This window comes from Amphiprion ocellaris, chromosome 8 (genome assembly GCF_022539595.1).
Source record: "Amphiprion ocellaris isolate individual 3 ecotype Okinawa chromosome 8, ASM2253959v1, whole genome shotgun sequence".
Classification (NCBI taxonomy): Eukaryota; Metazoa; Chordata; class Actinopteri; family Pomacentridae; genus Amphiprion; species Amphiprion ocellaris.
Window position 1 is genome coordinate 26,788,346 of NC_072773.1, and position 24,192 is coordinate 26,812,537.

At 40.6% G+C, this 24,192-nt stretch overlaps 1 protein-coding gene across 1 annotated transcript in view; it reads right to left on the minus strand.

The window, feature by feature from the left end:
* Positions 1-1,858: 1,858 nt before the first annotated feature.
* The window catches only part of LOC111574196 (metabotropic glutamate receptor 7-like), a 44,146-nt gene continuing 21,812 nt past the window's right edge, over positions 1,859-24,192 (minus strand). The window contains exons 2-7 of the mRNA XM_055012730.1: positions 19,458-19,674; positions 13,687-13,822; positions 12,921-13,075; positions 10,395-10,532; positions 8,334-8,534; positions 1,859-2,131 (exon numbers count right to left, since the gene is read on the minus strand). Of these exons, the coding sequence (XP_054868705.1) occupies positions 1,986-2,131; positions 8,334-8,534; positions 10,395-10,532; positions 12,921-13,075; positions 13,687-13,822; positions 19,458-19,674 (993 nt within the window). The 3' untranslated portion in view covers positions 1,859-1,985. The remainder of the gene's footprint in view (positions 2,132-8,333; positions 8,535-10,394; positions 10,533-12,920; positions 13,076-13,686; positions 13,823-19,457; positions 19,675-24,192) is intronic.

The window sequence follows — 24,192 nt, forward strand, 5'->3', positions numbered from 1 at the left end:
TTTCCAACAACACGAACAACTTCAGTAGATTCTGCTGCCAAACACCGAACATACACTAAATGGACTGACACTCAGGTTAAAAACATACTCTTTCTCGTCCTCCCACTCCACACCGTCAGTCCTCCAGTAGATACAGCTTAAAAATAATGATATCCAACAACTGTAGGAGTGTGCCTCACTGTTTTCTTTTCACCTTCTTACTTCTCTTTAGTGTTGAAAGCTCAAACCAAGTCCCTTCTGATGTCTTGTTCCAGCTCCTTTTTACAGGTGGAAACATATCAGATCTTTTCAGTACTGAATGTGACCATCTGAAATTCTTTCATCCCTCTTCACACATTCATTTCAAATTCATCTGGTTTCACGGCATGGTTTTTTCTTGAAAGCAGCACTTGAGACACTTCATAACCTTTGACAAAACCATGTTTCAATTATGAATGCTTTTATTTTTCCTGTTAAAGTTTACAATAAGTTTCTGTAAGATGTTGAAAAATTGACATACTTTTTACATTTTTCAACTGACTCCAAGAGTAAAATATAACATGTTTTTATGTTAAATTTCCCTTACTGTGCCCTCTTACAGTAAATCAGTGGAAGTCTCACATTTTCTCAGAATGTGCGTTTACATTTTGAAGATGATGCATTTTACCAGTACTGTGTAACATCTGTTTTTAACCCTCTTCTAAACAAGGTTTTTCAGCATCTGTAGCTTTAAATACAGCTGCTGCTCTCCACGCCCCCTTCAGGAAGGAGACTCTCTCTGGATCTGCGATTGACAGCCCAGAACAGAACAGTTAACCACATGGCAACCAAAACCAGGCTTGATTGACTATTTTAGACCAGGACTTTCTATCGCCTTCTCATTGAACAACATTTTACATGGAAATACAGCCATTGCTTCTAAATCATGACTACGATGAGTTTGTCAGACAAACTAGTGGTTATAAAATCTGTAGTTAAGTGGGGCTGAGCTGCAGCTTGGAAATGGCTATGAAGTGACTGTTGATTAACACATGTAGTCTTGATGGGCAGCATTTCAGTCACTGTTTTATAAGTGTTCTGTTGTCTGACAACAGAAACAGAAAAAAAGTGAAATTGAGAATAAGTAAATGGGTATTTGGTTGCACTCAAGACCAGAGAGCACATCAGGAGAGAAGCAACAACAGCTGAGTTCACATTGCACTGCAGCAGAACAGGTGATATGAAGCCAAAGTAAGCCACCCAGTCCTTGTTTATTGGTTTTAAAGCAGCCTTTAACTTTCCATTATCCCTGAGCTTTTCACTTTCCACTGAGCTAAAACCTGTGGGCATTTGATCAAAGCTGACTGTGACATTAGCCACATTAGCACACAATGTGTTAACACTAAGGATTTTTTGACTGTTGTGGTGACATTGATATCAAAAATACAAGTGATCCACTCGGTCTTCAATTCCTCAGATGCTGGGAGTGCATGAAGCCTCACGTGTTCACTCTCGCAGTCAACGGCAAAACATTTGGTGAGCTTTGTCCGGAGCCGAGACATAAAGTTAAGAGAGGCTGCTAAAGAATGTAAAGAAACCTGTCTGAGTGTCAGGTAACTGAGGGAGTAAAATTATGCAAAGTTTTAGGTAGATGACTTTTGGTTCCTAAGTTAGAAAATAAAATTTTTGCTGGCTTGTAAATCTGGGAGGTTACCTTGTAGGGGGGACGGAGGAATGACAGAGATAAACATCCTCCAGTCTAAAGAGCTTTACTTTACACCTCCAAGCTTACAACAACCACAAAACACAATAAAAATCGATTTCCACCACATGTGACCTTAAAAATGCATTAACAGATTTATTTTCTCCACCAAAACTTTGTCAATTAGACTCACTGTGAAGACACCTGCATCTGAGTCCTCTCTGTATTTGAGATTCAAATAAGTACATCTGCACCCAGATATCCTGCTTAATTACAGACATACAAACAGATGTCTTTTGTCTGTGTTGTCAGCATCAGTAAATCATCACACCTTGAGCTGGAGAGACTCCACCCACTGTCCTACCACCTTATACTCTGGAGTGGAGGAGTTGGTCATCTGGAACTGGAACAGGTCATAGCGTCCCGGAGCATCGCCGTTCTTGTTAAACACAACAGGAGTTCCGGCACTGCCTGTACAGAGCAAGAGAGAAAATGCAGCAAAACGACAGCAGAATGAAAAAGTATTAGGCGCTGGCGTGACAAGGTACATCATCTCTTCTACTATGAGAAAAACATGAACCCCTGCATCTGATTGACCTTAAAGGACCGCATGAAGGTCCTTTAAGGTCATTGTTCCTCCCAGGTCTAACCTCCAAACACCATGATGTACAGTTTATCTTGAACCCTCGTGATAATCACAGACCAAAAGGTCAGTAGGGTAGTAAGCTCCCTACTGACCAATATAACACATTCTCACCTGTTTCCTATGCATCATCAGTGCTGCACAATAGGCTCTGGAGGAACATATTATCACATTCAAAGCACTGTAATTCACGTGGACTCCAACACCAGGAGCTGAGTGTTGTTTAAAATGAGTGCACACCTCCACAGGTTAAAAGTAATGCATTTCAATCACACAGTGGTCAACAACAGGGGATGTAAGGATAAATAGGTCAGCCAAGCATCATCCGGTCCCCATCTGTTCTCAGTGTGTAGCAGCCTGTCTCAAGCAGAGCCCAGAAGATTTCACTAATTAGCCCAGAGAGGACTGTGGACACCTGAAACATTACGCATTAATGGGATTTTTTTTCTTTGTGAGCTCTCAAGCCTGTCAGTTGCGTCTGCACTATATGCATGTGTGCACATCACTCAATAATATGAGTGTGTCCAAGGTAGTGTGTAAATGCAGATGTCAGTCAATGTGAGATCTCTCTCGCAGCAGTGAATGTTGAATGGCATTAATAGGAAAAAACGTTTGTACTTTATTTTATACATGAGGTCTGCATTGTTTATGAGGTGATTTATTTTTCACAGTGCTGACAGAAACTGAGAAACTGCTGCATTTTGCAAGTCTATTCACCTTGGCACTGAATACAGTGGTTCACATGCACAAATGGAGATACCATTCTTGAAATGGGACGGGGGGAGTCTGATGACACTTGGCATGGGAATTAAGTACTTTAATAGCTCTGGCTATAAAAAGTGTAGAGAATGGACCAAGAGCATATGTCCAAAACACTTTGGGAACATGTTGTCTTTTGTATCTAGAACAGAGCTTGTGGCTTTTGGATAGAAGGCCACCCACCTTCTCCTTAGTTTGCAGCCAGGAGGGAATTTCATCTCCCTCCAGTTTTTTTCCAAGGACATTTGTCATTGAGCATTTTACAAAAGTTTCAGGCCAAAAGTCTCTTGTAAACCAAGAAAGACAGAGGTAGCAAGACAAAAAGCATACTTTAGACAACAGAGTAAAGAGCCTTTTTTCATATAACACTGTGAATAAGCACACAAATTTGCCCGTTTGACTTTGTGACACCATTGCATATTACAAATGTCAGCTTGCAAGATTTTAAGTGGCCATTTCCATGTTGATGCAGGGCCACAAAATTTTTCACTGTCCTCTGTTATGTAAAGTGACAGCACATATATATTCCACATTAACAATACAGAAATAGCACCACCAGAGCCATTTGACCCATCGCTGTTTCCATTTAGAGTTGGAACATTAATTCATAGGTGTCCACGTGTCAGTGTAGAAAATGAAGCAGGACGTGTGTTCAGAATTAATTCGAGGGTGCTTGTGAAACCCATAGTAAAAACTGTCGATATGAAAAACTAGAACTCAGTGGGCGGCAGTCATCGTCCTGTCACTTCTGCTTCCACCAAACAGACAGCAGACTTGTTGACACAGTGTATAAAGATGTTGACAAGGTATTGACTCCTGTGAGCAAAAGCTGTGACAGGGCTACCATTCTTACTCCACGCCCCAGCAAGAATATAGAGCATGCACATACACAGAGTTATTCAGCAAAGTGACATGAATGATTGGGCACTTGGCGCTCTTCAGCTTTAGAGCAAATAATTAAGTGGTGTTTCTGCGTGTGCAGATAAAAAGGCATTAGAAATTCATTTCTATTTTCTATTGCCTGATATTTTCAAGGGAACACAATGGTCTGTGTAGACTCCTTAGTGAGAGCACTGTCTAAGATGAAAGATTTATGCATTTGCATGTGGCTCTGAACTAAGACATGACAAAAGTGCACTGCTGCTGTGCTGTGCTGAGCAGTGTGGGTGGACTAGGGATCCACTGCTGTGTTTCTCTCGCATCATTATTCTCTCCTCTTTTTTTTCTGCCTCTCACTCTTCAGCTCTGTGACTCCAGCACAGTAGGGAGATCAACAAAGGAGGCTTACACTCCTTCACTCTCAAACATACATTAGCAGTGGCACATACACAGGATAATGTGCGTGGTTTCAGTCTAAATGCAATAAGGGGCAGGGAGATATGCCTGACGGAGCAGCAACACAACAAGCCAGTTAAAAGGTTTGAGGATATAATAGCAAGATGGGAAGAGGTAGAGGAGATAGAAAAAGTGGAGATCTTATTCTTGGCTCAGGTGAAAAGGAAACTTCTTTAGCGTCACTGACACTCTGAGAGAAATGTTTTTCGGAGGCTGAAAATCCAGGAAAGTCAGCACAAGCCCAGATGGTTACTGGGACTGGACAGCAGATTCTCAATCCAATGCATGAATCTGCACTTAGTTAAGGTCCGCTTGAAATATTTGCACCACACAGGCGACTGCATACATTCTGTTGCTTTAGTTCCACCTTAAAATCAGAGGGCTTCTTGCCTGCTGGAACTCTGCACTGCTGCCATAGCGACAGTGTTGGAGAAAGACAGGCTGCTCTTTAGCCTTTAGCTCACCGACAGAAGTTTGCTTTCACACTTTCTTATATATAAATAAGTGCACAAAGTACTTTACTCTTGCATTGCTTGCACTGAACTGGCAACAACAAAACATCAAATACGTATATTACCAGAACACAGTTTGGATGGATCAAGATAGTTTTAGTTAGTGGTATTGTTTGCTTAATTGTCAAAAACCCAGTTGAAGAAACAAACCAATGTCGACTTGATGTCAGTAAATATTGTGTGAAATCAGCAATTCAGTACTGTTAAATACAATATTTCCTTCCTCTGTTGTTCAAAAGCTATTTTTATTGTGCTAAATATGTTGCATTCATTATGATGAACCTTGTACAAGAGCCTGCTGCTTTAAATATTCACCAGCATGCCAAACGTGCATTAATCTGCAGCACACATTAGTATCCAGCAACTACACTATTTATCCAGCTTGAGCAGCATTTGCTTAAAAACAAGTATCCAGCTGTTACATTACTTGAAGAAAAACATGGAATATTTTTGAATTACTTCTCAATATATATATACATATATATATTCTGTAAGAACATACGAGCTTGGGGAAGTCAGAGAGAGATGGATTAAGACATTTGGTCTTGTCATTGGATTTATTGACAGTAACAAAAATATATTGCCGACCTTATCCTTAATGCCTGGTTGAAATTTCAAAGGCTAGTTCCAAACCTTTGAATCACAGCCGTGTCTCTGATCTTTTTCTGATTTTCAGCACCCCAAATAGGTCTGATGTTTGGATGAGAAAAAAATAAAATAAACAGCAAATCAGAGCTTTTTATTCACGATTAAGAATGAGGTTGTGTCTTCCCGAGCGAGAAAACTAGTTTAATTGAAGGAAAAATAGAAAAATTGCCACGAACAGCATGGAAAAGATCAACACACTGTGTGGCCTGTTGTATGACAACTTAAATGATGGCTTTTAAATCTGCATAATTATTCGATTGTTGTGAAAACTGTTAACTCTTCCCTCGCTCCCACAGCGTCTGCTTTGACTGGAAATGACAGCGATGGGATGGATATGTCACTTTTCTGAACAAACAACCCGACTCAAATAGAAAGCAGCTAACACGAACAACGGGCTCTTCGACTGAATAATGAATGCAATGAAATGGAAATTTAGTCTGATTATCACACTAGAAATTTAATTGTTCACAAAGTTACACCATGTGAATTAATAATGCCACGAAAGATGTGCTGCAAGTTCAGAATAAAACAGCATGGCTTTATCACTGTTGCCAGCATTTTGCTATTTTTTAATGGATGCATTTAAATGACAAAATCCTTTTAAAAGTTTTTTTTCTCATTACTTTGTGGCAAAACTAGCTGCTGTGTCATTTATTCTTTTAACCAGGGAAGGTGGCATTTTCTCATCCCCCCCTTGCTCCTTTGTAGTAATGGAATGTGGGTAGATTTATTACACTGGGTTTTTATATTGCATGCAGTTTTGTGTTGAAAATATGCAGTAACATAAGCTGAATAATAAATAAGGAAATGAAATAATACAGAGCACACTTAAATTAATTATTAGTACAATATGCCTGTCCCAGTAAAGTACATACACGTACGAATTTCCCCCATATTCCATTAAATCTTATTTATAATAAATGGCTCAGATGTAACACAACACGGCAAATATGTAGGTCCTCATCTCTTCACCCCCAACGACTATTTGCTGCAGCTCATGCACACCAGCTCACCTGTGACTCTGCTCTGTAAATCAAAGTCACAGGATTGCTATAGTTGTGAATAGTTACATATGAAACCCTACAAGTCCGGACGCAAGTTTTTGGGTTTTTCATTGTCACACTACAGTTTCAAGGCAGAAACGCTCAGGCTGTCTTCCAGCATATAAAATTTTTAACCAGAAGGGTGTTCTTTAATACTTACGAAGACACGATGAGCAGGGGTAATCCTCTAAAAGTGGAGGAGTTTGGTGAGAAGATTATATTGACGCCTGAATCCTTATTATCTAATGGCGAGCTGAATCCTATCTGGAGCATTTTATGAATACATAATGTACTTCAAAAGAGCCTCTAATGATCACTGGCTGACGTACACGCCAGTGTATTTGTAATGACAAAGGTTTCTCTTGTTTTAAATTCATTTCCCAGCTGGCTCCCTTCTTCCGCTCTCTCCTGCATTTTAGAGCGGTTGTCATTAATAGCTATTTGCCATTAATTGTTAAGTATCTTCCACTTTCTGCACAGGGCTGAATAATGTAGTGGTTGAAGTGCAGGCAGGTCCATCAAATATCATATTTATCCAAAGTATTACACAGATCCAGGAAATGTGCTGCTTTGAGTTATGAATGATACTGAATGTAAATTTAAATTGTAGCTTGCCCACAGGTGACTGCATATTACTCATAAAACAGAGGAGGTGGTGTGTATTTATTACTTACATATTTGTCAATTTTTTATAGTCTAAAATGAATCTGGCTTTCATGTCCATTCTTTTTCTCTAAATTACATGATGTGGACACAGAAGCTATGATCCTCCAGGGTATAGTTGTAGTTAAAGGTGTAGTTTGACATTTTTAGAAATATGCCTACTTGTATTATTGCCACGAGATAGTCACATGATATCACTCTGATGTCTGTCCGGATAAGATGTAGCTGGAGCCAGGAGACAATTAGCTTAGCTTCAAATAAACAACATTGGACATAACTTGTTTGGCTCTGGCCAATTTCTACCAGCACATCTAAAACTAATTAATTAACACTTTCTATCTCATTTGTTTAATTTGTTCTATGACCTAAGTGTTCACCGGTTTACAGGCACGAAGTACAGAGGATTCATTGGCCACCGGCAGTTGCCAGGCAACGACCTGTGACTTCACAAACTCATCGCTCCTGGCAAAAAAGTAATTCACAAAACTGGGGCTTGTCATTATTACATGTGGGGTTTTAGACAGATTAAACAAAATTAACTTGTGAGCTGCAGGTGGTGTCGTTGCCTTTTTGTGACAAATCCAGTTTTTATGCTAAGCTAAGCTAACTGGCTCCTGGCAAAATGGTACAGATTTGGGAGTGGCACCATTCCTCTCATCTAACTCTCAGCAAGAAAACACATTAACTAATTTAGTTATGAGATTAATTAAGTTACCAGAATAGCAGGCTCATTTAAGTCAAGTCAAGAAAACTTGACAGCATTGTTTTACTGCATAACGATTGTTAATGGTGTATTTTGTTCAGTTCTACTGTGTTCGATTATCTTCTGTCTCCATATTAGAGCTCGAAATGTACTGGACAAAATGCATTTCATGCTGTTAAATGAGAGCTGCAGTGGTGCTCAGTAGCTGGTAATTTTGTTTTTGCTTGGTTTCTATAATGTGCATATGGTCTAATTGCCTTCCAACACTCTAAAGTAATAACATAGTGGGGTTTGCTTTTTGTGTTTTGTTTTAATCCGCACCACCTGCAAACATCTGATGTGTAAACTTTTTCAAAGTGTCACTCACCGTTGAAGCTGGTGTTACGTATGTACCTCAGCAGAACCTTTCCTTCTGCAGCCTCCATCTGTGGACAGACGCCAGGATGATCGGGACAGAGGTCTCGCTGCATGTTGTGCAGAGCGTGGGCCATGGCGTACACCGCGTCAATCACAAACTGCACCTTCCCTTCCTGCTCGTATTTGGAGTCGATCCCAATGCGCTCCTGGCCTGAGGGAAGAGAAAGTAAGAAGAGGACTAACAGCCAAGTGCATCATGAGCCATTAGACTTTACATTCCCTCAGCTCTGCCTGCGTCTTTTTATTCCTCTTTTTACCGTTTGCCACTGTTAGTTCAGTTTTGAGTTCGAAGGAATTACACCTAAAGCGACAATGTGGCATAGGAAATAAGAAGACACATTTAATTCCTGAGTGGAAAATATCAAGCTGAGCCGTGAGACATAGTGTTCATGACAAATACGGTAGAGTCAGATTGAATTACTGCGGCGTATTATAAAGTAATAGGCTGCTAACAATGGACCTCATTTGTCCCATCTGAAAGGTGATGAACATCACCATGAACTTTTGTAACACACTCTCCTACAGTGGCTCCCTGCTCTTTTATATCTTCTTCCCCGTCTACTGCCCTTTCACTACGGGCTGATGCAAAGGTTTTGCCTCGTTCTGCTGATGCACCGCTTGAATACATAATGTACAACCCCTGCTGGATTTTTGTTTTTCTCGCAAACCGAATCCGCTATTTTATGCTCCTGTTGGGTAAAGCTGCATTTCAAAGAGCGAATGAAAATGATAACAACAAAAATATTACTTTTAATAATAATAATAATAATAATAATAATAATAATCATCATCATTCTCACAAACATAATCATTGTCTACACAATTATAATATTCAGGCTCCCGCTTAACAAAAATGCACCATCAAGAAAACACTAAAAGATGATTTTCTCCTCACTGATAGCTGTTCACAGGAGAGCTGGATGATGGTAATAGGACATGTAGAAGAATGGGGGGAAGCTTCCATAAACTGAAGGAGCTAAAAAGCAATCTACAGTGACATTTCAGCCCATTTCTCAGAACCCAACATACATTTTAGCCCACACATAATCTTTCTGATTTTCTGAGCTCTGCATACGGCGCTCTATGGACAGCCTCTGAATGCAAAAGCCTCCTGTTAGCGTTTAATATTCATAAATATCAGCTCGGCTCCAGGTTTTAAAAAGAGACAATACGGAGACATTTGTACAGTCATCTTCTGTGGAATTGAAGAGAAGATAAAAGGCGTTTTACAGTCATTTTACAGCGGGTTTGTGGGGCTCACTAAGTGGAGGAACGTCTTCTGTCTTTGACGCATGATAAAAGACGGCATACAGGAGATCATAAAGGAAACAAAATCTTCTAGCAAACAGTAATTTGTGTCACACTGCTATTACCGTCATCACGTATGCAAGAAAGATTAATACAGCATCCCACATCACAGGCATCATCCACGTAGATAATAAATGCAGCGCAATGCCTGTCACACTGTTGGCAGGGAGAGTTTAGATAATGAGAAATCATCACTGTTGGAAACAACACTATCATTAATACCGCAACAAAGATGCTACTAAAGCAGAATAAGGGCATGAACAGTGTATACTTAGCTTTTGCTGTGATTTTCCCTTGTAATTTCCAGCCTAACTGAATGATACTCTGCAGATAGTGTGCTCAGCTGTCAAGGTGACTGGGTTAAGGGGGAATAGAGGGAAAATGGGATTTAATAGTTACAGGACATTAGCCACAGGAGCAGACGGTCTATAACTGTAGTATGACTAAGACATGTGGCGCATTGTTATTCTAATAATAAACTCTGCTTGTCCTGCACCCGCTGGGTAGAAACACCTGGCGTTAGACTTTCTGGCTGAGCTGCAGACAAGAGGGGTTGAATTAAACCCCGACAGTCTTCCTGCAGCTTCTAATGCGAACAAAAGGTCAAGTTCACATCGACCTGCCACAGCAGAGTGAATATTTACATCACCTCTTACTGTAATACAGGAATATTCCTAATTGGTTCATGTCAAAACCCACGTACCTGTGCATTTGCGACTGGTATCCTCTCTCTTGGAGGCACTGAGCAGCCTGCAGTCAAAGTTTTCTTCCCAAAACTCAGCAAACCACACGTTCCTGCGATTGTTCTCGAGGGTGAGTGCGGTAAAGTATTCATCAAACCCTGGCATAGAGGACGAAAAGAGGAAAGAGGAGAATGAAGTTCCGGACCAATTATGAACCAGTTGAGACCTGGAGGAAATGAAGGGGAAAGTAGAGGTGGAGGTGGTGTGCTGCTGGCCGCTAGGTGCTGGAAGCGCACCAGCAAACACTACTTCATCAAAATTTGACCATGGTGGTTCCTCTTCCTCTCAAGCCCCATGGAGCTTTAATCACTTCTTTCATCTAGGAAATTTAATTAATTAAAAAACAGGATGCATAATAAATAACGCAGGGATTGTAAGTGGGGACGTAGCCTGTTGCCGCAGGCTGTGAGCTCCTGTAAGTGGCGAACGGGTTTTCTTCACTTCATAAAAGCCATTAGAACAGAGATGGATTGAAGGAGTGATGTATTAACTTAACACTCCGTCCAGCAGGGCGTGTATGAAGCATTAGCTTGATGAGAAATAACCTGCTGCAACAAAAAGTGGAAGAAATAAAAAAAAAGCCTTCTTCTCTTTTTTTCTGCAACTTTACCACCCAATGTGGGTCAGCAAACTGAGCGGGGACAATACTTCACTGTGAGATTCATGGCGTGCTGCTTTTTTCTTGCCTTTTCTTCCCAGAACACACAGTTCTATGACAGGAGGATAATCTGAATTTCACATTTTAATGTCACTGCGTCTCAGCTCTGTTATCCACTCATATCGGCTGAGTTTTGGGTAAAGGTGATAATCAGAGCAGAATGACTCAGCTCATTTTCTTTTCAAAAGACCATCAATGATGCATGGTGGATTAATAATATTCTCGCTGCCTCCAGAGTGTACATTTGTCCCAGCTAGACCTCTCCTAATTAAGGAAAGCTTCATAAAACTCAGATTGTAATGATTAGTGGTTATTAGGACTGCAATGGTGGACAGAACTTAAAATAGATGCTGAGAATATTTCTGGCGCTGATTTTTTTTGTGTGGTCTAACAAATGCGGTTGTGTCATTTCCTCATTCACATCCTTTATCTCGTAGGTTTCTTTAAGCTACAGTTTTAAAGACAAAGTGTTGGTAATAATGTCATTTGGAGATTAAGGACACATTGACCAAAAACATAAAAGCTTTTCCTTACACCTATTATTCAGTCTCACTTTCAGTAACAATTCAGCAACTTACGATTTCTCACTTTCAAAGCAAGCAAAACCAATGGCTAGATACATATGTCTTTGATGAATACAAAAGGTGAAATGTATCCTGGTTTCAGTGCTTGATTAAAAAAACAGTCAATGTATCCAAACTGACTTTAGTCTAGTCATGTACTGTATAACCCACAGCCAAATGCAACAACAAGGTCACACAGGTTCTCTGAGGACTGTCAAAAGTCATTCGGAGCAATGCTGGAAATTGCCTACTGATGTAGAAATACAGGCAGAGGGGAGGTGGAGCGGGACCAAAAAGGTAAATAAAAATATGCCATCATGGTTGAAATGTACTGAAAATCACAGGTTTTTGTACAAGATATCTATGCAAGGTGTTTTCTAGAGTGTACCCCTTCTTTAAGCCTTTGTACAATGTGTTTTTAAGGCTGTGCCAATCAAATGTTCATATTAGCAATGAATAAAATGCCAGTTTAATGCGACAGGTGTCACTCAGAATGATGAACCCACAGAGAATTAAGACTCAACTCTACAGTTCCTGTCACCTCTGTGGAGCAATTTTAAGATTTTCAAGCTCAATTTTTTTATTTTAGTTTTTACAGAATTAACCTTTTCAGTATTATTTTTATGACTGATCTGTTTTCATCACAGAATGCTTTTAAACCAAACGTCTGCTATCAATCAAGGATCCACCAGCAGACAAAGTCAATGAAGCCTATAACACTAGCGCCTAAAGATATGAAAAAAAGAGGAAAAAAATCGAATTAATTGCATATCTATGCCAGCCCCAAGTGTTAAATCAATACACATATATTTATTCTATTTTTTTCTGACAGTAACTCAAATGTCTGTTTGACCAAATATTGCGTATTTAAGAAAGTTAATGTTGGACTTAATTTTTTTCCTGTTGCCTTCAAATAAACACTAATGTCTCTTCATAACAGCTACATGTATGAGTGGAAACAGAAAACTTGTCTGCAAATAAGTTTTCCTCGTCAACCCAAAGATGATGATAGTGCTGTTGAGTAATCAGCATGTTTCACTGCTTCAAGTGACCCAAAAAACACTGATTACAGATTGTTTTACACAGAAATTTTGATTTGTGTTATTCTTTTTTCTGTTTTTAAAGTCTCTAATTGTGGAACAGACAAACAAATAAGCACAAAAAACCTCCCAAAGTCTAAAACAATAAGTAAGAATGAAGCCGAGTAACAGGAGGTGGATCTTGCTGTGTGAATGTGTGTGTGTGCTTGCCTGTTGTGCGTATACCTTTAATGGAGGAGCGTTTGGGCAGAATAGTGACTGCTCCCACTGCTACATCCTCGAGCTGGTGGATCGGGCTGCTCTTGGCCCCCCAGCTGTCAGATCCAATCCACAGGAAATGACCCACCTGATTGGCCCTCTTGGTGGCATTGAGAACTCCCCTGCAAGGGCATCCACGTGTTTATTAGGGAGAAAGCACAAGAGGTGTGTGCAATCTAATATCTATTACACAGAGGCACAGCTAGCTTTAAGGAGTTGTTTGGACATTATAGCCCTCTCATGTACAGTTCTTCGGCTCATCTCATTAGAGTTGAGAGGAAAAGAAGGGGAACTATTGCTGTTTTGTGGTGTGTGTTTTGTGTTAAGTAAAGATGCTATGTTTTCATCTGTTATTTAAAGAAAACAAATATTTGTCACCATGTGTCTGATCTGTTACGTTTCTCTTCTACATCTGCTTCTGGATTCCTCGCTCTGAATTTACAGCTGCTAAATGTTTGATTCGGTGTTTCTTTACATAAACATTACCAGTGGGGTATTGTAAATGAAACAATATCTCTGTTGCTTTGTTCCAATCTGTATTCCCGCTTCTCCTTCGAGGCATGCTTGTGTTTGTGTTGTTATAGGTGTGTTTGTGTAGCCTGTGCACAGTGTAAAGCTGTGCCTGTAGCCTATCTTCAGGAGCTGCTGCTCAGAGATTAAAGACCTCAACATGGCAACTCATCAACGTTGCCTGAACCACATGGATGAAGCCAGAAAGCGCTGCTCCCCTCACCGTATGTCTTCTTCACTGGCGAAGATGATGACTGCCCGCGAGTTGGACGTTTCCATCAGTTGTTGGACTGTTTTGTCGTAATCCTCCAGCTTGGGGTTGTGTGGAATTTTCAAAGACTGGGCGATGCAGATTCCACCTTTTTAATGGGACAGGAGAAAGAAATGATAAGTCCTTTGGGATGATCTCAGTCTCAGTCATTCGCTCACTCTCACACACACACAGAGAGAAAAAAGCCTGAGGTAACAATAGCTGCTGTTTTTTTTGCTATGGAAATCTCACCCATATGGAAATTGAAAAAAAAAACAACAACATCTGAACACAATAGAGGAGATTTTGAAGCTGTCATGCTTCCTATACAATCTAAATGATGATGGTTGTACAGTGTATACATTTACATTTTGCCAGTGAAGTGCAAAACCACAACAGCGTGCAACATAACGCTCAAACTGCACCCTCTGACTGAGCATAAGCCTCACTTCACAGTGTGAGAGAGCTATAAACATATCTGCTGTGATAAATCCAATAATCTACGCCAACTGGGACATAAAGCTTCGTATTCCATATTATAGATTTAAGAATATCCAACTGCGTGCCATTGAATTTTCATTTAAAGTCATTATCAAACGTCCGTTATTGGAAGCCGAACCAATCAAATAGCACAGCTGGCAACAGCAAACAAAAAGGATATTAATAGTGACAATAAATCATTCTCAGACAGGTCGGCATTGATGAGTTTGTACAGGATGAAGCGCGCTGATTGCTTTCGAGAGCTACTAAATGGTTGCTGGATACTGGATATGGCACAGCATATTATCGCAACTGACTTTCAAGCAGGTTACTAAACACTGTTTTCTTCAATTGTGATGTTCAACAGCTCATTATTGGGTCGAGAAGCAAACTTCTCCTTTTCATGAAAAAGTAATGAAGAGAAACCCCGGCTTCGCTCCACTCCGGTGTGGTAATTACAGGTGTGGAGGACAAGCTAACCTTTTTAAGCACTTTGGATAAAAAGATAATATGATCACCTGTGCGAGAGAACATCCTAACTACTGTAGGCCTAGACTGAAGCAGGCGCCTGTGTCCCGAGTCAACAGCAAAGCTCTACACAAACCAATTAAAATTTCTCCCACTCAAGCATTTTAATAGTCTACCCAATAACCTTTCAGTTTGAGTTTCCCTGCGAAGACAGAGAAACGGAAGGAATCTCCTAATTGCCACTCTCCTCAGGCTCATTACTTTGATATAAACAGCTTTTAGCTGGCAGATCACACATCTCCAGTCACTGTTTACTGTGGTATTTCTAAAGGCAGAAGAGGGCAAAATGACAACAGCTGAACCTCCTCTTAACTATCCATTTTTCTAGTATAAGCAAGAAAGACTGGGGATTTTTTTTGCTTAATGCGAGAAAACATCCAGTCTGTGCCAAAAGACCTCTGGGATGGCTGCTGTTATCCGCCCTAAGTGGACTACACATAAAAATGGAGATCCTGCCAATGGCCAAGTTGCTTAAGGGTTTGTAGTATCCTGTTAAAGTGAAACGTGCACGGTGTCATTTGTGCAGAGCAGCCAGCGCTGTAGGTCTCCAAGGAACGACAATAAAGCTCTGTTTCAGCACAGAGATTTCAGATAATTTAAGCCAGAGCGCCTACAGTTTGACATTGCACTTCCAGGTTTCTCTTCCAGGAAACTCTAGCACTACGTAGCAACTGATTCTCATGAATTCATATTAGCACCTTTCCAGTTCCAGGGGCAGCATGTCTGCAGGTAGCTACAGTATCACACACACATTAGGGGAAAAAAAAGAAAAAGAATGAAGCTCTTTTTTTTTGTCCACTGAGAATGTATGTCTCATGAAAATGCATTATCTCCATTATGACAAAAAAACCCTGTGGGCCTGTGTGAAGATTTATGATGGTTTAACAGTCTTGAACAGAGACGTATTATAGGTCACAATAGTCAATAATACAGACAGAAACCACAGGAGCCACTGATGAAGATAAGAAGCCTTTGGAGCAGATCCCATCTTCAGAGATAGAGAGGGAGCACCAGCACTTAAAACTGCCCCAAAGCCTGTGGACTGACAGTAGTGCAATAGTGGCTAAATTATTGAGTGCCTTTCAGAAAACCTCATCTGTCAGTCAGTCTGACGGTCAGTCAGTTAGTCTGGGATGCAGGCATGAGTGTTATATCAGTAGTATCCAGAGTACTGCACAGTGGGTCCGACCGCCTTCACCTGTCACTGAAAGCAGTATGGACTTAAAAGAGTCCTTGAGTCAAACAGTAGATTTAAAGGAGAGCAGCAGGTGTGTCTTGTGTGATGTGAGGCAGGATAAATGTCGAGCTTCAGGAGAAGAAAGAGTTTTATTCAAACTTACTGAAGTCCAATGCAGGAATGAGACAGTGTAGTTATACGGTTCTTTCTTTACAGTCAAGAAAGTGAGGAGGTTTTTCTGAAACACATCTCGACAGTCATAATGTCGAATTTCTCGCTCCAGTTGATGTGAGATGCGCTGGTTTGTGAAAGCTGCACCTTATCATTTACCTATGATCCTACAGCATAATATCAAAACTATATGCACCATGAACCACTAACCTCTGCTCCACATTTGATTAATACGTCAAAGACAGCTTAATGATCATGATGGCTAAATTCATCAGGCCCTTGGAAGTTCTCCACTTATCTGTCTGAGTGCCATAGGTCATGCACTGCATTAACTGCTTCAATTATTCATCCTCAATGCCCTCGGTTTTCAAAATGCACTGCAGGGCAAGGACTCCAGCTTTGTCATTTTGCTTGGTGAAATACAAATCCCTTTAAATTAGAGGCTCTTGATGGATTCAACGCCCCACCCGCCCACTCAACACCCTCCAAACCTGAACCTCCAGGGGATCCATAATGCTGCAATTATATTTATCACCTCCACAGTCAAAAGGCAGACCTGTTCCTTCCAGTCTCTCCGCATGAACACGTGGGAGCACATCAAAATAGGCCGACATGCAGCTGACATTCACATTCTGCATCCGTGTGCCCTTCCACATCCCGCCTGCTTTTCCACTGCTGGGACTTCTCAATGTTGAGGGGTCATGTAGAAGTATCTTGTTATATTTCACTGTGTTTACAGATGCATGATCTTCCCAAGTCTCCTTCTACTGCTAAATATGTCTCCTATACTTTACAAGCAGGTTTTTTTTTTTTTTTTTTTTTTGTTCCCTCACAGCTCCGACTTTATCTAAGAACACGCTGTGTTGGCAACTTACTGCAATCAATTCCACAGTGATACCTTGTGGGAGGTTTTCCTCAAATACAAGCCTTTGTATCAGATGGGAAAACTGAACTGCACTGCTCTGGCCTGAGTCCAGACAGACACAGAAAAATACAAACAAGATTCATCTCTGCCAGCTTCACCTGGAGCCTGCATGAAGGCGCACAATGGGAGAGTGCCTAAACAGAGGAGAGAAAGTGGAATAAAAAATAAATAAAAATAATGAAGAGTACAAAATTGAAGAATCAATACAGACTGACCATCACTCTAGTCTCAGCTTGGGGTAATGGGCAGCCATATTGCATTAGTCCGCTAGATGGTTCTCCTTGAAGTGGTGAAGCGAGAATCCTACTAATGCATCTGACATTTCAATGCAACCAAACAGGGCAGCCACAGAGAAATGTCTCATGGCCTTACAGATCAACTTGCAGGGATTCTGCAACAACATTCACCCAGAGATGTTGTTGTGCAGTTCTGGAAAAAATACATTTACTCAGAACACACTTACTGTATTTTCCAGACACTCCCTTTTCATATTCATAAAGAGGTTTTGCTTATTCAATTCAATCCATTCCAGTTCTGGTGCAAAAGCAGTGCCTCTGAAAGAATCCTGTGACTATACAGTTATGCTATTACATAATTAATGTGTTTATTAAAGATAAGATGCCTTGGGTACTGGAAGCTTTTCTTTAGAAATAATTCCCATTTGTATATGAATGCAGAATATTGCAAAGCGATTGAAACTCAGTAGCAAAAGAATGAGCGAACAACAATGGCTCATAATTCCATACCCCTTGTGTAGCTGCTCGGGAATCATAATAATATCACTGTGTTTGCTGCTCTTTGCACAAGAGAAAAAAAGAAACATCAGTAGAAATGTGTTTGAGAACACCAGCTGTAAGAAACTGTGTTCATCTCAGGATGAGATGAAATGAAACTTGCAAAATACGCCTTAAATCAGGACTCTTCCTTTTTCGTTCCTGCACAGGCTACATTCTCTCTCTCGCGCTCCCCTTCTCTCCGTCGATGCAAATTATGCAGCCACAAACAGCTTCTTAAACTTTTAATGAGTGATCACACTGGACATGAATGCACACAGATAAAATATTCATGCTTGCTGGACTTCTGATCGGTGCCTGTGGGATATCATTAGCTTGCCTCATTTTAGAGGTTTCTGCGCATTTGTCTAGAAGAGGACATGCAAATCACTCCCTGCAAATTTACAGGTAATGGATTTGGACCCATTGAGGAGGAGGAGAAAAGCTGCAAAATGCTTGCTATTGTAGCACAGATGTTCTATCTGCGGGTTGTTTTTTTTTCCTATTAAAGTAATCTTTGCACAAAGATGCATTGATGTTTTGAGCACACAGATATTGCAATTTCTTGTGTATAAAGACCTTCTTGCACAACATGTTTATTTTAATCACATTGTGTATTATAATACTGCACTGCAGTCCTCATCCAGCAGACAAACTGCAGCAGCAAAAGCCTCTACAGACTCTCTAAAAGCACGACAAAGTAAACCACATGATTTGATAAAGACAGCTGACCTATTGCACTGTATACCAACTGAGCATCTCCTGGTGACAGCAGTGACTGCTGAGTCACATACACAACTACATGCCAACAGCAGCATCAGTGTGGAAAGAGCTGGCGAGTCAAGCGTGTGTACAATTTTCAGCCCAGTTACAAGCAAAACCACAACACCTTGTCTAAATGCAAGTCTCTGTTCTAAGTACTCTTCAAGAGCCTCATCTAAACCTCTCCAAAACCCAAATCGAAACCCAAAAAGCCTGAAAACTGATCACTACCACTTGAAGCAATCGCCATTACAGGACCCAACAAACAAGACTGATTCTAATAGCTTCTTTTCTTGACCATTCGGTGGTTCAGCTCTCTCTTTTTAATCATATGGTTTCTGTGTGACTAAAAACAAGTATCTAAAACCCTGCTGTTTCATACATGCAACCGGAGCAAAGTGAATGACCATCATTGCAATCTTTAGAGCCACACAGACTCAAGTAGTGTTTTAAAAAATGAAGCTGAGAGAAGCTGAAAAAATTGTGAATGTACAACAAAACTCTCCCCAATGAGCACTTGCCAGATATTTTTTTCTCCTCTTTCTTGACAAAGGGAACACAGTAGACATTCATAACAGTCCTCTTCTGGGTGTGCGTTTAATAACAAAAAAAATTAAATGGCTACATTTAAAAAGTAGTGACATGGGTGCAGGCTTTGCTCATTACTGTGACAATGCATCTTCTTCTCAACAAGCAGTTTTCTGTCTACGTTTTCAGTAACACTCTACAACTCACTGGGGAGCTACAGCAGAAGTTGCCAAACAGATCAATAATTCATCCACCCAAAACACTTTTACGATGAATTGGAAATGCTCAACTAACCCTCTTCTGGGTGAATGCAAGTGCATTTTAAAATCAGAAATGTACATTTAAAAAATATTAATTTCAGTAATTTAATGTGATGTCATCACTGATCACCTTTCCTTACCTGCTTCTTTAGAGAGCTGTGTGAAGGCCTCCACTCCCTTCTCTCCATAGCTGCCCTCTGAGGCGATGGTGGAGACATACGTCCAGCCCAGGGCTCGGATAATGTCCACCATGGCCTGGGCCTGGAACGAATCTGGAGGAACCACCCGAGAGAAGAAGTCATAGCGCCTGTCGTCACTCAGCTCCGGGGCCGTCGACGCATAGCTGATCTGTGGGATCTGGAAGAGAAGAAGAGCAGTCGGGGAGAGGAAGGGGAAGGTTTACTCATGTGTTGTTACTATTCTGGTGCAGCATCATAGGTGGCTGCTGCGATGACTGCTCTGGCAAATCACATGTTCCAATGGCTGTGTCCAAAATTGTTCCCTATTTATCGTACCGTGCGGCATATTTACTGTGTGTCATTTTATTTGAGTGTTCTCAATTCAGTATTCCAAGTGTGAAATTTATGCACTTTTTACCCTGAGCTCAGTGCTCTGAAAAATTCCCACAGTGGCACAGAAAAAGTATTTTTTTGCTTTCCATCCCACAGTGCAACGTGCCACAAATGATCGATACAGCGTTTACCAGGGTCAGCTATATGCGGCTGAAGGAATGGCACGATGCAACACACTTTCTTGCCAAGAGTTAGATGAGAGCATCGATACCACTCTCACGTCTCTGAACGCTAAATACAAAAGCTACTTCCAGCAGCATAGAAAACAGCTGGCCGGGATCTGACCAAAGGCAACAAAATCTGCCCACCAGCACCTCTGAGGCTCACTATCTAACACATTATTTGTTGTAGGCATACTTTATAAGGTGCTAAACTTTTTCTTTAAGCTATAAAATTACCTTTAAAAAACAGCAGGTAAAGTTACTCTGGATGAAAAGAAAACTTTTTTGCAGCTCAGTGTGTCATAAGAGCTTGCCAAACACATAAGCATTCAATTTTTCATATATTTCCAACAGCCTTGTTCATCATCTCAAATAATGCAATATTTTGTACGGCCTCAATTGAGTCTGTTACCAGGACGACGTGTAATGACGTCACCTCCAACTCTTTATATTTCATGAAGATTTACAGCAGAAAATGTCTTTGAAGTGCTTTTAGCAGCGCTGCATGGTAAGTGTTAAGTGCTATAGTGCTATTACACTTACCTCCTGAGGAGATTTTGAATCGTCTCCAATACCCTATAGGATATACAACTCAAGGAATTCATGATTATTCCCGTTTGCAACGTTAAATATGACAAAACTGAAAAATGTGTATTACAGTAACACATTACAGTACCTCAGTAAAAACCAGAAACATCCCTGCTATTTTCTCTTGGATTGTACGGTCACTTTACAAGGCTAATCTCTGTGGTTGTCATGCCAAAATCTTTACTCAAGTTCCAAAAATGGCCAGTCACTAAACGTGGTGTTAATTGTGTTCACTTAAATCTATCAAGTGATTTTTTTTGTTTAAAAATAATAAGCTGACCTCGATTTTTTTGTATCATATTACTGTTTCCGATTTCAAGAATAGGTCAAAATAGATTTTTGGGGGAGAATTAAAATGAACATCTAATGTGTTAACTAATACTTGTGTACTACTGTACGTTTACATTTTTAAAAAAGCAGCGTAATCACACTCAATTATCTGTATCCACTACACAATTATTGAACAATTAAGTGGACATGTAGATAAATGGGAGTGTTTTATAAAGATATAAAATGGGTTTTATCAGTCAAGCTCTTTAAAAAGATGCAAGACAGCCGCTTTTCCTAATGTTCAGAAACCTGTTAATAGTCTGCAGGTGTTGCCTCTAAACCCTTCTAGAAGTTGGCGTTTAGCCATCCGTGCAGCTCGTATCTAATGTCTGTGGCTCTGTCTCTTACTTGCTTCTTTTTTTTTTTTATTGTGAAGCACTTTGTGACATCTGATCTTGAAAAGTGGTGTATCAACTATTATATAGATTGATATGGCATTTTACAGACACTTTTATGGTCCCAGACAGTAAATCGTTAAGATACAATGATTCCTCTGGTACCATGGTGAGGTTAGATCGGGGATTTGTCAATTTGACTGACATGGTTTGACAGTTATTGAATGGACTGTCATGAAATTTGGTGGCGCCATCCTGTGGATTGCTTGTAATCACTTCAGGTCAAAAGTGTTATTTGTCCAGAGCTTTGGTCATAACCAGATACCACCACACTAATGGCATCCGTGCAGCCACTAGCACAGCTGTAGAACTGATGTGTGCTCAGACACCAAGTGAAGCGACTTTTAGAGGAAATATGATTCCATTCAAAGTCACTCGAAAGACAAGATTGGGCAAGAATCCACCTGGGATGGTGCAAATTCATGCAAAGACGTGTCCGTGTGAGTTTAAATCTGTGCATATCCAGAGGCTTAAAAGGAAAACGGAGAGTGAGAGAGAGACAGGCAAACTCCCACACTATGGGCATGGTGCCCAGTGTTAGCTAACTAGCTTACAGCTAACGTCTGTACAGCTGGTACAGTACCACGGACAGAGTCTATGTACAGTACAGTCTCTGCTTGGGGTGAATAGACCCAAATGATGTGAGCAAATGATACACTTTCTGTCTGAAAACACATTTAGTTTTGTTGCTAAGCTCAGAAAAGTAAGATTAGGAAGCAAGGTCTATCCTTCTAACAAAACCTGAGCTGTACTAACAAATAAACCAGTCATCAAAAAGGGATCTAGTGTTTTGTTCTTCACATTGCTGCCTGATAAAGTCCTAAATATCTCATCAGTCAGTATATTTCAGGTTGTGAAACTGGAATCGCACCTGGTAGCATGTCTGAGTTCAAAATGGCCACCTCCCATTAGACAGGTGAATGCTCAAGCAGGGACATACATCACTTTCTCTTGAACCCGGCACAGTACCCTATCACACAGTCTAATATAAGCACTCTATGAATGCAATCCATTTCTGTTAGAGTGATCAAAAGCAGCCGGACGCTGGGGAAACACAGGAATGAGGACACAGTGGCTGGCTGATGGGATCACTTCAATTCACAGAGTGTGAGTTATGGCTTTGACCCACAACTCAAAGGGGGTCAAATGCACAAAGCTGGCAAATTGAGGAGCAGAGTCAGGCTCAGGCGCAAGACAACTCAATACGTTTCGAGTCATCAAAATAAAAAAAGAAAATGTAAAAAAAATGACAAATCAGCAAACAGCAAATTGGTGATGCAATTAAGCAAATTCACAGGTGCTGCTGCATCACGAGCTCAATCCCTTCAGTGCTGCTTCAACTGAGTGTACTCAGTTGAAGATGGAGTACAACAAAGTAATAGCAAAGCAACAGCAACAGTGATTTGGATGTAAAAGGACTGTTCTTTTGAAAAAGTGAAGCACCTACTTGGGCCATTTGATAACAGTCTATTTATCAGAGCTGTTGCAGTAATTCTGTGGAGTCAAAAGGTGTTATAGTTTTGTTGAATCACGTCCTATCGCCGCCCCAGCTGGGACAAAGAACTGCTTGAACATTTGTCTCTCAGGAGCTTTTCGCTGCAGGGAAACATTTAAGAAGGCAATGTCTTTTTACTTTGTCCCAGACTTGCATCCTGGTGATACAGTTTATACACTTCTTACTCCCCAGGACTATAAACCTTGCTGCAGTACAAAATATTCCCGTTTTTAATGACCGCTTTGACCTGCAGCTAACAAAAGTTCTTATTGACAAGCTGCTGGGGTGGAGGATTAAATCTGCTCATGATATGAGGAGACGCTGACTGACTGATGTGATTAGATTGCAACACCTTTATATTTTTCTCTCTTTGGCACTTCGCAATTTATCCTTCTGTATGAAATAAGTGAATCAAATTATAATCTTTTGAACTAGATTATCACTCTCTGTAAATCATATACAACAAAGTTTGGCTTTCCCGTTTGCTCAGAGTTACATGATTGATTTTCAAATCCATCCAGTAAATAAGCTCTTGTTGCAGCAAATTGCAGCAGATTTGAATGTCTTGAGAGAACCTGATAACCTAGAGATAATAAGGCGACAGGAACAGATATTTTATCTACATTTTAAAATTACTGCCTGCAAATGATAAGCTTCGAAAGATTGTTTTCTCCCAGCCATTATATCTAAATTGCTTCAATTTGTGTAGGACTTGATCTTGTTTGCAATTCTCATGTTTCAATAAGCGGCGACAAGGTGAAAAGGTGTGTTTCTCTGCCAGTGACGTCTACAGTAACCATGCGCTGATCATGAGCAGGTGAAGTCAGGCCAAGAAACAATGATTAACAATGCCCCCTTTCAGTAGCACAATTACCCAAAGCTGATGTCTGGCACCTGTCATCTACAGTATAGATCAAAGTTAGGATTGCTGAGGGTAATCGCTAGCTTGCTCTTGAATGTATCTGCGCTGACAGGATCGATGGAGGGAAAACACAGAGGTCTGTTATAGGGGACAATGTTCTATTGATTTACCACCACAAAGTGCTGTGGCCGCCCTGAATAAAAAATCTGTTGGTGATGTCTAAAGACGGTCGAGACAAAAAAAAAAAGAAGACAGATACGGGAGCTGGGGGGTTGGATGGGAGCGGTGGTAATCTGCTTACTGACGTTAAATGAGAGTTTCAACCTGGGTGTTTAAGAGGAGAGGTGAATAAGCGAGGTTGTGTAAAGGTTAGACGCGCTCACAGTTAGTGGGAATGCCAGGTGAAGTTAATTAGAGCACTGTGGCCTTTCGGGTTGAGTTTCCACATACAGCAGCCCACAAGTACTATAGG